At 47.6% G+C, this 13,539-nt stretch overlaps 2 protein-coding genes across 7 annotated transcripts in view; both read left to right on the top strand.

Annotated features, from left to right (window-relative positions):
- Positions 1-122: 122 nt before the first annotated feature.
- Positions 123-5,108, top strand: LOC311431695 (uncharacterized protein). 2 transcript variants are annotated; one of them, XM_084509519.1, is made up of 4 exons: positions 123-248; positions 913-1,104; positions 3,944-4,107; positions 4,741-5,108. In XM_084509519.1, exons 2-4 carry the CDS (start codon positions 1,018-1,020, stop codon positions 4,895-4,897), a joined length of 408 nt encoding a protein of 135 aa, XP_084365645.1. In that variant the 5' UTR covers positions 123-248; positions 913-1,017; the 3' UTR covers positions 4,898-5,108. The 2 variants fall into 2 exon arrangements, 1 of the variants encoding a protein (XP_084365645.1); XR_014689581.1 differs by having other exon boundaries at positions 913-1,202; positions 3,944-5,108.
- Positions 5,109-5,435: 327 nt separating this feature from the next.
- KAT2B (lysine acetyltransferase 2B) overlaps positions 5,436-13,539 on the top strand; it is a 46,826-nt gene continuing 38,722 nt past the window's right edge. For 4 of the 5 annotated variants that reach the window (XM_084509520.1, XM_084509522.1, XM_084509521.1 and 1 more), the window contains exon 1: positions 5,436-5,759. In XM_084509520.1, the coding sequence (XP_084365646.1) occupies positions 5,508-5,759 (252 nt within the window). In that variant the 5' untranslated portion in view covers positions 5,436-5,507. The remainder of the gene's footprint in view (positions 5,760-13,539) is intronic. The other variant, XM_084509523.1, reaches the window with a different exon arrangement.

The raw sequence follows: 13,539 nt of genomic DNA on the forward strand, positions 1-13,539 counted from the left end.
GAACAGGCTGCACTACTGCAAATTCTTGCTGAACAAGCAAATGCGTCATACCTGTATACAGAAGAGGTGACAGGGACTCAGCGTTGCTGGCATTGCCCTTCCCTTAGTGTGATGTGCCTCGTGCTGCAGGTCCCTGCCAAGCAGCAGGCATGGGTGGCCAGTGCCTTCTACTGTTTTCTAGGAGTGCTGGGCCTCCCAACCCACCTGCAGAGAGGATGTTGCAGAAGGAGCTTGACATCTTCTCCCAGGTGAGTCAGCCTAGGTCAGCATAGCACCTGACTTACTGTATTCCCAGCAGCAACAACACAGCTGCAAGGAAGTCCTGTTGCGAAAGGTGTGGGAAGAGATACAGGTGAACCCGGTGAGTCACGAGCTGTGCCGGGGGCAGCGCCTGCCTCCAGGACTTAGGAACACTCCCAGCACTGGCCTGATAATAGGCAAGGAAGGAGGAACTGATTAATAATTAAAATAATTACAGAATAATTTAAGGTAATTAGCCTTCTCATTTATCTTCCTAAGCGTTGTTCAAAACTGGAATCATGAGATTCCTGGCCCATTGGTTTCATGTCATCTTGAAATCGTCTCTGTCATTAGGTCGTCTTAATCAGAACTGTAATTTGTGACACTGTCCACCTGAAAAGAGGCACAGCTCCTTAACCAAGAAGAAGCACTTGAACTGGGATACGGCAGCCAAAAAAAAAAAAAAGGGCAAAATAAGTCTTCCTACATCATAACTATTTTGCACCTGGTGCTGGTTGCTGAGTCTGTGTGGTGGGGCAGAGGCACTGGTTTGGAGCCCATCGAGGGCCTGCGTGGGGTGATCATCTTACAGAAATAAAAGTTTGGGTGTTTTTTTTTTGTTTTTTTTTTTTTTTCCTGTGGCTTTATTTTCTAAATCGATGTGGTATCAAGCGTGTGGGTTGCCGATGGCTTGAGCACAGCTAGGAGGTGTGAGGCTGCTGGGCACCCACCTGCTGCCGCTGGGGCTGTGAAAAACCCTCCCTGTATGATTGAAGTATGCCGAGTGGGGTCCCAGAGAACTGTGGGGATGCAGATGTCAGAGGATGGAGTACAGAAACACTGGGGAGGCACAAGGAAGAGGAGGTAAGTGAGAAATAGGTGATATGTGCTATGTCTACATGAAGCAATGGAGAGCTCTCACCACCTCGAAACTACAGTGTAAGGCTGCACGGTGACTGCGGGTGAGTAAACAACATCAGCAAGCAGCTTCTGAACTTATTTCACGTGCTTTGTGTTGTATTGGTGAAGGCAGTAAAACGCCTCTGCTGCCTGAGTCCGGCCACCAGCTTCTCACTGGGTTTTGGTCCCCCAAAACTGTGACTGCAGTCATAATGAGCATGCTCGGGGTAAGAAATGAAAAAAATGGCAAATTGCTTTGGCACTTGCAAGACACTTGTGTTGCTACAACACTCTTGAGTGTTGCAATGACATTTTCTCTTTTTTTTTTTTTTTTTTTTTCCTTTAAAAATGGGGTGACTGGAGTGTGAGATTCTCTGTAACAAAGGCCTCCTGGTAAGGTTTGCCATCTACATTATTAATATTCCATGTAAGCAGCATGGGAAACTAACAAGGTGCTAGAGAGAGCATAAGGAACAAAACTTTTGCGCTCTTAATACTTCCAGTGGTTCATAAAATATTGATAGCAGCTCTGAATGCCTGGTGGCCAAAAGGGAGGCCACTTAACCCACAAGGAATGTGCTAATGAAAGAACACAATGGGATTTTATACTTGGAGAAATTCCCCAGAGGGGGGAAGAGCTCTGCTTTCTCCATTTGCATTGAATGGCATGAATAAAAACAGGTGGGAGAGCAGGAAGAGTCCTGTCTTGAACAAAAGGAGAGGGAGAGAGGCGTGGGGTCGGACACAGAGCCCTGCCTGGGTTGAGAGATGGGGTCGGATGGGCTTGTGGAGCTGGGCACCAGGCAGGGAGGCTGCTCTCGGAGAGGCAGCGTTGTTCAGCGTCAGGCTGTTATTAGCTGAGTCACTCATTGTGTGGCCGAGATAGGCCCCAAGAGCTCCAGATGACAACTGGGTAATAAGCAGACACCAGACACACCCTAAATTGCATTTTAATTTTCCTCCTTTGTTGCATCAAGTGCAACTGCCTCCTTTGCTGGAATAATGTGCAGGTTTTTGCATTTAAGCTTGCCTGGTGTTTGGGGTGAATTCAGGCGATGGCAGCAAACCTGGACGTGGTGGCTTCTGGGAGCACCAGCTGCAAACAGCAGCCTCATCGAGGCCACCAGCAGCCTGAGAGAGACCTGAGAAGCACAGGAGCTGGCACGATGTCTCATGAGCTCCTGGCTGACTGTGAGGCAAATGAGAAGCCTTCCTGGGATCAGAGGCTGCTCACCTGAGCTCAGGAGCCAAGCAGCAGGGCAGGAGGCAGCTGGATTCACCCTCAGTGCTCACTAAGCACCACTTTCAGACTCAGTTCTTGTGCAAACCCAGTGACATGCCCCGAAGGACAGAAACTGAAAGATGTGGTGAGGGCTTTTCAGACAATGCGTTGAGTTTGATTCTAATTTAACATCTTCATAATGCATACTTAATGATGGAAAATGAGCACTGGAGTGATTCTGTTGTGCTCAAATTGAGTTATGCATACATTACAATGAGAAAATGAATACAAGCTAGCTTGTAAATTCAGCCAAAAGAAAAACTCTGTTTAACTATATGAAGCTGAGAATGTCATCTACAGAGTCATATTTTTCTGCTTTCCTAATGTAGTACAACCTGTAATGGCCAAATTAAATTCACTGAAGCTACCACAAGTCAACACAACCCAAGTTATAGTCGTGAGTTTCTGGCCAGCAAATGAACTATTCCTTGTTTATTCTTGCCAAAAGTGCAAATGTGATATTTTAGCTGTCACTGGAGTGGTTTCAGACAAAGTAAATCCTTGGGATTTGTTTTGTTTTAAATGATAAAATAATACAAGTTGAAACAAGAACAATGATTTTAAACATGCTAAGAACATAAACATAAAAAAAATAAAATAAAATAAAAAAGAGAAAGTCTTACCTATCTTCAGGTTGAGTGATTTCTTTTTAAGTTGTTCCTCCGTGATAGCAGGCAGTACTGCATTTGGAGTGAAATTAGTGTTTATAAATGTTACTATAGTAACTGTATCCGTAGCCACAGGCTGGCAGAGTTACTGTTCTGGCTACCTAGTGAGCAGCAAGGTAAAAAGCAAAGAGAAGAGAGAGGATTGTAAGACAGCCACGATCTTGAGGCTTCTAGAGGGAAGTGTTGGAGAAGTGTTTTTTGCCTTTACAGTAACCAGCGTGCTGCTTTGTGCAATGGCAGTGGTTTTCACATTAGACCCTCATAAACACACCATGAAATGTTTTATTTTAGTGGAAGTAAAAACTTTTCAGGCTCTTAAGGACCTGGAAGAATAAGGTGGAAGAATAAGGTTGTTTGCCTAGAGCACAATCCTGTGAACTCTACCTGTGCAGTTGCAGACATAAAAGAGCACAGAGTGGCCCTAATAAACATCAGTGGGGTTACTTAGCCGTGTAAAAATAATAAGTGTTTTCAGCACTGAAACTTGTAATTCGTTTGTATATAGGTGTGTAAGTGATGTGTGGTTAATTAGCATTAGCCTACCATTTAGAGGTAATTATTTACCTTTAAATAATTTACCTATTTGGGGCTGGTGATTTTATATATATATATATATATATTGTGTCGATTTTCTTTATATATATATATAAAGAGAGAGAAAGAAAATCGACACAATAGGAGAACAGAATGGCTACAGGAGCTGCCAGCAAAGCCAGGAGCCTGTGCCCGAGATGGGACACCCTAGGAGCCCATACACTGTTGCAGTAGAGCTATTCGCTGGTAACATTCGCTGCCGAAGCGGTGCGGTGGGAAAGCTGAAAGTGAAACCAAGTGATTACAGTTTCGTTTTCAGGTCCGGCAGGAAAGTGGAAGCCTCCCCGGCACAAAGCACTGCAAGCGCAGAGGTGCAGCGCATTATTCTTACACGGTGGTGGTTACCACACGGCGGCTATCTGCTGTTCCAAAGCGTCATCCTGCCACTTCCACGAATAATACCAAAGAGATCGCTAAGCAAATGTAAAGGAAACTCGATTATCCTATCCCCATGCCGTTAATTCTCGCACAGCCGGCGGCTGAGGCAGGGTTGTGCTCCCCGCCGCCTCCCAGGGCAGCGGCTCCTCCACCTTAACAGTCCGTCTTAAGGCACGGGGATGGCAGCAGCCATCTTATGGGTCACTGTCACAGCTGCTCGGGAGCCCTGCACCGGCCCCAGCCTCCGCCACAGCCTCCCTAGAGCCGGGGTCCCTACGGGGAGGCCGGGGATGGGGCGGGGACAGGTGCTGTGCCCCCACCCTTCACGTTTTCCTAAAGCAGATGAGGGAACGGGATGGCCCCCATCAATCTTTTGTTGATTTTAAAAGCTCAGCCAATAATAATGATGATTTAAGAATCCCCCTTTCCCACAATAAATATCCCAGTGTTTCATTCTGAAAGGGAGCTTGGTGTGTTCTCCAGGTTTTGTTGTTTGTTTTATTTTTTTGTCTTCCCGCATTTAACAAAAACGTCACCTCACCATATAACCTAATGCATGAGAATATCACCAGTAGCTGGGGAAATGGGGGCAAGGGAAGAAGGAGAACACAGAGAAAGCGTTTTCTCACTCCTCCTCTCCCTTATGTACCCCCATATATATCTCTCTTAACTTTGCAGAAGTCCGGAGTCATTTTTGGCTGCCCTGTGCAAGGCGCCGAGGCCTTGCCGCTGCAGGAGCTCCTCATGCCCTGGGATTCCCCTCACTCTTCATATTGCTGCCTCGGCTTTACACATCAAAGAGCTGCGGATCCCACACGAACGCCCAACCTCTTAAAGCGTGGTGCCCTCCTATAGAACTGCCATTTGTGGTTTCTCACAGCTCGGCCGCATTTTTACATGTGTGCAGCAGAGCGCAGCTTCCCCCGAGCCGCACATCCACCGGGCTGCTGCGCTGGGACCATTGGCTTCAATTTGTGCCCTGGGCTAGAAGGCGACCCCTGCGAGACACAAACCGACTGCTGCCACCACTCGCTCCGGGACGAGGTGAAGGATCGAGCAGCCTCCCCACGAGTTACCCCGTATTTAAATCTGACATTTTTACACTGCCTCCACCAGAAACCACCTAAAAAACCCCGAGCCGTTCTGGCACCCCCTGTCCCCCTCACAGCCCGGCTGCCACCCGCGGGCGCTCAGGGCGCCGCCCGCACCGCTTCGCCCCCCTCACCCGGCGCGGGCGGGCGGGCGGGCGGGCGGGAGGGAGGCGGGTGCCGGCTCCCCCCCTGCCGGCGGGGCCGGAGCCGCCCGCGGAGCGCCGGGGCCCTCCTCCCGCCTCCCCCCCCGGGGAGCAGCCGGCGGCGGCGGCGGCGGCGCGGCGGAGGGGAGGGCCTAGGGCCGGGCGCAGGGCGCCGGCCGGCCGGACGGGCGGCTGCCGCCGCGCCGCGGGCATGGCGGAGCCTGGCGGCGGCGGCGCCGGACCCGGAGCCGGAGCCGGGGCCGGGCCCGGGGCGGCGGGGGGCGGCCCGCAGCAGGGCTCCCCGGCCGCCGGGGGGGTGGCGGCCGCCGCGGGTCCGGCCCGTACCGCCGCCGACAGCCCCGCGGGGCCCGGCTCGGCGCGCACGGCCGGGAAGAAGGCGCAGCTGCGCGCCGCGCCGCGGGCCAAGAAGCTGGAGAAGCTGGGCGTCTACTCCGCCTGCAAGGTACCCGGCCGCGGCGCCCACCCGCCCACGGAGGGTGGGGATTGACGGCGGCGAGGGGAAGGGCCGTGCCGGGGCGAACCGAGCCGAGCCGGGCCGGGCCGGGAGGGGAAGGGAAAAGGGAAGGGAGGGCGGCCCGGTGCTCCCCGCGGAAGTGGCGGCTCCTTTCCCCCCTCCCCAGGGCTCTCCAGCCGCGGGTCGCGGGGATAAACCCTAAGCCTGCCGATGGACGGGGCGCCCCCACCCCCGGTGTCGCCCCCTGCGGTGCCCGCGGCACGGCGGCAGCCCCGGCTGGCAGCAGCCGCCCCGGCGGGGCGCGGCCTCCGGGCTCCGGCAAGCCCCGGCCTCGCCGGTCACGTAGCTGTGACTGCCTGCCTCGCCCTGCCCCGGGCATCCCTCCCTCTGCACGCTCCTGCCCCGGGCATCCCTCCTTATCCACGCTCCTGCCCTCCACCTGCAGCTCGCCGCCGGGTGGGATGCTCAGGGCTCACCCCCGGTGGATTTGGAGGTGGAGGGAGCGCGGTCAGGGCGGCTGCTCCTGCCCTCGGGGGCTGGTGACAGGCGCTGGTGTCGTCCGTGCGTGTCCACGTGCGGGGCAGGGTGCGTGTGGTCAGAGCTCGGGATGCGCTCCTGCTGCTGCCTGGGTGACTCCTGGATGCACGGGGAGGCCGACAGGTTCAGGCTGGCAGCGCTGAGTAAAACCCTCTGGCAACGCTCTCGGCGTTGGAAATAACTGGGCTGTTTGTGAGAAAAGTGGTTTTTATTCCCTCTGTTCCCTTGCTTTGGAACCCCCAAAAAGGCACACGTTGGGTCCAAGTTGGAACTAAAAGCTCACACACGTGAGGAGGCATCCTAGTTTGGGTCCGTAGCCCTTTCTGGTGATGTGAGGAGCTTGAACCGTCTGCTGAAGGCATGTCGCAATGCCGTCATGTGAGGGCAAGTTAAGGAAGCTGCACGCTTCAGTTTCCTTGCTGTTTACAAATGTGCAGGCATCTCTGTTTCAGCTTTGTTGCACTTGTGGGATGTGCAAGCTTACACAAGTGTCAGGAAGATAAAAGAGCAGCTAGTGCACATGAAGCTGGTGGCTCTTGTTGAAGGCTGCGTGATGAGGTTTTAAGCTTTCCTAGTGCTGATTCCACTTTGCATCCCCAATATTTTATTGCTACTAAGACATGCTGTTAAATGATGCTGGATGTGGGGCGTGTGAAGTCTTCACGGATGTGCCTGTGTGTATGAATCACTTTTTTCTTCCCTGTTTAGTTCTTTTTCCTTCCCTTGACGTACCTCCAGCTGATCTTCACGAGGGTTGAAGCCTTTTCTTCAGGTGCTTTGCCCTGCAGAGGTGGCCGCACCACGAAGGAGCACAGGCAGCCTTGTCTCTACAGAACCACTCTGCTTTTTTGGGGACTTGGCAGTCCCAGACATGCACTGGCATGGGTGCTTGGTGGCAGGGAGGTGAGAGCCGTGAGGGAGGGGAGGCAGCCTGCCGCTAGCCCTTCTGTCCCTCCCGCAGGACTCCGGTGGTGGGGCGCAGTGTGGTGACAGCTCGTGCTGCCTGTGCCCTGCTGGGGTGTCCTTGTCGGCCCTCGAGGTCCTGCTCTTCTGCAGGGAGTCCCAGCTGGCTGTGTCCCTTTTGGCACTCCAGTCTGATGGAGTCAGACATATGGCTGGGGGCACCGCGGGGCTTCATCCTCCTTCCCCGCTGGGAGCAAGACGCAGCCACCGCACTCAGTGCTGCTCCATGTGCAGATTACAATGCAAAACTAACCTTTTTTACCTGATTTTTCTTAAGTAATTCAGTGGCAGGCAGCATTCTTTCAGGTCTCAAAACATCACCAAGTGGACATCCTTGTAAGCTAATCAAGTGCTGTCTCCTGTGGGGTACGGCGGAAGGATGCAGCTGGGTGGAAGGATGTGCTATACTTCTTCCTGAGCACCTGGCAGGAGCTCCAAAACTACGCTGCTTGGGTCGGAACATTAGCAGTGTGCAAGGAGCTGTAGCAGTGCAGAGAACTTTGAACTTTTTCTTACTCTGGGTTGCAACTTCTGTGCCATTTGTTTTGTGTGTGTGAGTGTGAGAGCTCAAACACTTGCACCGTCTCCGAAGGGGGCTTCTGTTTTCATTCAAGTGGCAGCCATATGTTAATCTTGTGTAGATCCACATAGAGCTGTACAAGTTGGAGTGCAGAAAATACGTGACGACATCCTGCAGTGCTGATAACTTTTTCCCATATAAAATTCACCGCAAAATCCTACTGCTTCAGCACACAGACCTTATTGGAAACTTAACCTCAGAGATGCTGGGAGTAGTAGAGGCAGAGAACAGGGGTTTGCTAGGGCTGAAGAGCAGAAGTCAGAGGCTGTGTAGACTGCAGGTCCATCTGGTGACAGCAAAAATATGCTGTGCTGGAGAGGACACTGCTGAGCAGAAAGGGGTGTGAGGCACTGCTCTGCGGTAGGACACCCAGTCCCCAAGAGGGAACACTCTGGTCCTTTTTCAGCCCTCCCTCTGCTTCACCCCTTGGGAAATACAGGCAAAGATGTCTTCAGTGTGCACATATTGTAAGCAGGATGAGAGCTGAGTTTAGGGAGCTCTTGCCCTGGCCTGGGACTAAAGAAATACATGTACTTGTGTTTTTTAATGGTTTTGTTTTGTTTTTCTGGTAGAGAATTGAGGCAGAAGACTTGTCACTCTGGACCTACAACACTTGGCTATTTCTCCTATTAAATAGAAAAGGGGTGGAAGGGCAAGAGCAGGCTCTTCTGCTTAAAACAGCCTTTTAAACTCCTGGGTTTGTGTGTGGCGAATGCACGTTCTGAACAATAAGATATATATTAGGAGCTGGCGCAGTTTTCACGATTTTCAGAAGTACACAGTAATGCTGTATTTGTGTAGTGTTTTGTTTTTGGCACTTACAGTTGTGTGTGTATGAATGGCTGCATACATCGTTTTGGTTTTGTCCAGTGTGAAATTGAGCATTAGGCACATGAGCGTGCCACACTTCAATATAAAAGCAGCACTGTGTGACTTCATCCTCCATCTTCATTAAATACATTTATGTGTGTAAGTCTTCTAGGCTTTTTTTTTTTCTCCCCACTGATTTACAGTATGTGAAAATACAACTCTCTCTCCAGCCCATTGGGAGTTCTTCTTAAAAATTATGTTGAAATGTGTACTATTTTAGTACACTAATTTTTCCATAAAATTGCTTGTTTCTAACTGTATGTGTTACAGTAATGCCTGGATGCCTGTAAATGTAATTTGAGCCCTGTAGCTTAAGGCATTTGCACAAGTAGTGGAGAATAACACCTCCTCGAAGACCCCATGCTTTAAATAACCAAAACAAACATCGTGAGCAGGGCTAGATGAGAAGGTTTGGCTGAGACCCCGCGGCAGGTGAGTGGCAGAGTCTGAAGTAAAATCTGGGTCTCCCAGGCTGCAGAGCAGCTGCTGACCCTTGGTACAGGCATTTTCCCCCACATCTGATCCAGCAGTGAACCCTGTAGTGTTTTCCTGCTCCCACACATTAAAAATAGTTTGTGGTAAGATTATGTACTGTGGTTTTCATAATTACTTTTTTTTTCCCCCCTGACTTTTATAAGGCAGATTAAGATGAGGCAGATTTGACTGCATTACTTGTCTAAATTCTGTATTGTAGGATTACAGCTCCTTGAAGCTCCACTGAAAATGTATGAATGTTTTCTGGAGAAATTGAGGAGGTATATAGGAGTCATACAGGACATTAAACCTTTCTTATGATCATTTTCATAGTGGGGTGAATCTGTTATGCTATGTATTGCAGGTCTAATTAAGTCATCTTTCTTTAAATTTAATAAGAAATCTACCATTAACCTCACAAGGTGGGAATGCGATCCCTGCTTTTAATAACAAATATTATACGGTAGCCTACATCTATTCTGTAGTTGAGAGAAACCTGGGGGTGGGGTGGGGTAGGGGAAATACAATACTTGGGTTGACTAACAAAGGAAGAACATGTCCTTTGAGCTGAACATTAAATTGATTTCATATTGTTAAAGACAAATGATCCCTTCCTGGTACATATGAGTAGATCTCCAAGCAGCATCTGACTGCCTGGTTGCTGGGTACTGGGTGTTTGAGTAGGAAAAACACGCATTTTAAATTCATCAATGTTTTTGTTATGCTTTGTTTGATGTTCTTTGTTAAAAGCATCATTTTGAGATTATTGCTTGCAGGAGAAAGCTTTACAGTAGGGTATTTTACTTGGCTTTTCTGTTGGGAGGGAAAGTAATTTTTCTGGAGTAATTACACTTGTTGGAAACAAGACCTGTGGTGCTGTGTGTCTATAATCTGTTGAGTCTGCTTGGCATTGCAGTTATGAGACAGGGCAGACTGTATGGCTTTGAGTTGAAAAGAGCCCAGTACAGCAGCTGTTCTGAAACTCAGCTTTAAGTTTGTTTTGGTCTTTTGCTTTGTAATCAAGTTGGGTTGAAACTTACCTGTTCCTATGCCTATTTCACCACCAGAAAGGGGAAGGAATGGTTTAGGCAGTATAACATTGTAACAATATTTACTTAGCCATTATAATTTAGACCTGAAACCCACTTAAGTGGCATAAATATAAATAAAAATGTATGTTAAAATGTGCTGTTATTACACGGTAGTACCCTACATGTAATACATGGAAGGTGCCAAAAATTTGATCAAAAATATATCATGCGGTGCAGATTGTATGTAATTTTTGCATTGTTTTTGAGGGGAGACTAGGCTTTGGTGTGTAATTGTTGTTTGATTACATTACACTCATCAGTTTTATTAAAAAAAAACATCCTTTAAGATACAATGTCTGTGATCCTTGGGCCTGGAAAGATGGCATTTGTGGCTTTGCAGGGTTCAATAAAGCAGAAGTCCCCAGCTTTCTGCAGTGGCTTTATCAAACCTCCGCAGATGTCCCAGAAAACAAGACCCCAAGGACTGGATGTGCTAGTTTAAATGCTTCTTTTCCTTCCTCCCCTCCAAACTGTTTTGAACTTAAACTAAGTTTTTGTGGAGGTGAAGTCATATTTTATTTTCTAATGAAAAGCAGATGACTGACATTTAAAAAAAAAAAAAAAAAAAAAAAAAGAAAAGGAAAGAAAGAAAGAAAGGAAAAAGCTGAAGATGGCCAAGGAAAGGACTGACTGAACAAAACAAAGACAGTGGAAGACTTGTAACAAGTAGGCAATTTAAGCCACTGAGTAATGCACATTGCACATTCAGCACAAAATACTTGCACTATCAACATCGACAATGAAAGCTTAGTTTTGAAGAGGACCTTTTCGGGCTGTGTTTCCCCTTGGTTAACAGAACTTTTGTGCTGATTCTGGTGTTTTATAGAAAGAATTAAAAAAAAAAAAAAAAAAAAGGCCCACCCTTGATAGTTGCTTGAGAAAGGTCTCTAGAATATTACGAACAATACAAATTAACATCTGTTTCAAAAAGATCTGGCAAGCAAGTACTACCGAGGGCTGACAAAAATCTGCCACTGAACACACTGTTTTTATTCTGCAGTGGGTGGGTTGATATTTATTTTTGGCAGTTGAACCGAGCTGTTATCACAATTCATACATCTGTTTGTTTGCATCTTTGCTGTTAATTATTGTGTGACATGAAAGTTTGTGTAGTTACTCACTGTTTATAGCTTTTTAGGCTTGATCGTAAACATTGTGTGGTGAGCTTCTGTGAAATGCTGGTTCCACTCAGAGAAAAATATTCTCTAAATGCTTTTGGCCTAGTTTATTTTATTTTATTTTTTTTGGTCATTTTCCACTGTGGTATGATTTAAGGCAATTAATAAGAAGCATTATGTTATGTCAGTAATTTATAAATTTGAACATTTGTCCAGACGACTGAGTGGGAAGAATCAGACCCTGATTCCCTAACCTTATAGTCAGTTATTTTCTTGCTGTTGCTGTTCAAGAACTTCTTTACGATTCTGTCTTGAATTTTCTTTGGCAATAATCTCATTTTCTGACAGTCTCTTCTTGTTTTAACTGCAAAAACTTTCATGGCAACATTCTCTCTTCTATGAAGCAATTGTGAATAGCTTATTTGGCATTGTTTTTGTCTAGCTTGAGGTCAAATTGTCTTGCAGATGTCCGCAGTCTTCACAACAGGGCAGTCCTTGGTTTGTAGGTGCCACTAATCACTGGCTTCTCTTTCTAGTCAACAAACCTTAGTAGGTCCTGTAGGTTTGGATAACAAACAAAAATAAAACTGGCTCCATGCCTGTGAAATTGTAAGAGACAGTTTCTACTGCAAAATAACATCGGGCCTGCTTGACATCTCTGCCAGTCATATTACTCATAGAAAACATGATAGAAAAATGTAGATAGAAAGATGAAATTCACTGTAAGTCCCTCCAGGTTGCATTTTCTGAGACTGTATATATATAAATCTTCCCCAGATTTCCCATGTTTCATATAGAAATCTCCCTGGTGCTACCCTACAGACACATGTTGTGGTAGACACCCCCAGCACAGCGGCCTACACCCACACGGTGCGTGGAGACCCAGTGGGCCCAGGGGATGCAGCTGGCCCCCTTCCCAAGGGAAGTGCACATGGAAGTGGTTTTGCTGGGAGCTTGCAGGTGGGTTTCTGAGTCATCCTGGTGGTTTTGGCTGCTGAAAACACCACTTGCCCCTTCCAGCATGCCAGACTGCCCCGAATGCCGCCTGACCCCATGGCCGGGAGTCCAGCTGGATAAACACTTCAGCAGAAGAGATGGTAAAAGCATCATGTGGCGCTCAGCAAAATGCAGGCAGCAGTTGTCACATTGCTCAGGTTGCTGAATATTGAAATTAGAGTGGAAGAACAATTTACCATCAATCTACGAAGCTGTCAATCATAGGCACTGTCAAGCTGTGATCTTTTCTGCCTCTCTTGGGTGCTTCTTCCGTAGGTGAGATGAGATTTGGAAACATAAAAGGAAAATGAAATAGGTTCCTGAAATAGATTGCATTAAATATATTCAGAATCAGTTTGAAAAAATGACACATTAGTGCTGGATATATTAACACCACATTTTTCCTACTAAGGTTGTTTCTGTCGTAAATATTATGCAGCAGTTGGCATACTTTCCTCACAGAGGTCTTGGCACTGCAAATTCATGAGTATCTCATTACCGCCCAGTGCACAGATATCTCTGAATAGCAGAAAAGTACGCTTTTCTTCTAACAGCATTAATATTCTCATTTGAAAATCTAATCAGAACTTTGCCATCAAAATAACAGAACTTATGGATGTGCAGAAAAAAATCTCCCTCCTATAAAGCTGTTCTTTGGATAACTGGAACTGGTACTTTGAACTTCTAAATGATTTGAAATTGGATTACCTGGGTCACCACCTCCCCCTTCATGGTCATCCCTGTTAGCTGTAAACCATTGGTTTGTTTCTCTGTCAGTGACTATAACTACATTTTCCATGCTATGTGACAGGTTTCTGTTGGCAGGGTCGTTGTCTTTGGCATTCACTGCTGTTGGTGATGTGGCCAAGCCTTGCATTGGACAACTTTCTTGACCAATGCAGTTACTGTTTGCTTATTTCAGTGTTTGGTTAACCCCGCTTGGCTGGACGTGTGCTTATTTTTAGTTGCGTGATTTCTTGTTGCAAGTGTAGCTGATAAGGTAGTGATAAACACATTGCCCATTAGATGGCCTGTTTGTGTTTAAATCATTAAAACTGTCTTGGTGGATCTGTACGTGTTGATAGGACCTGTATGTCTTGATATAAATGTCTGAATGCTTCTTTCATACAGGACCTACA

Source organism: Aythya ferina (genome assembly GCF_964211825.1).
Source record: "Aythya ferina genome assembly, chromosome: 2".
NCBI classification, from domain to species: domain Eukaryota; kingdom Metazoa; phylum Chordata; class Aves; order Anseriformes; family Anatidae; genus Aythya; species Aythya ferina.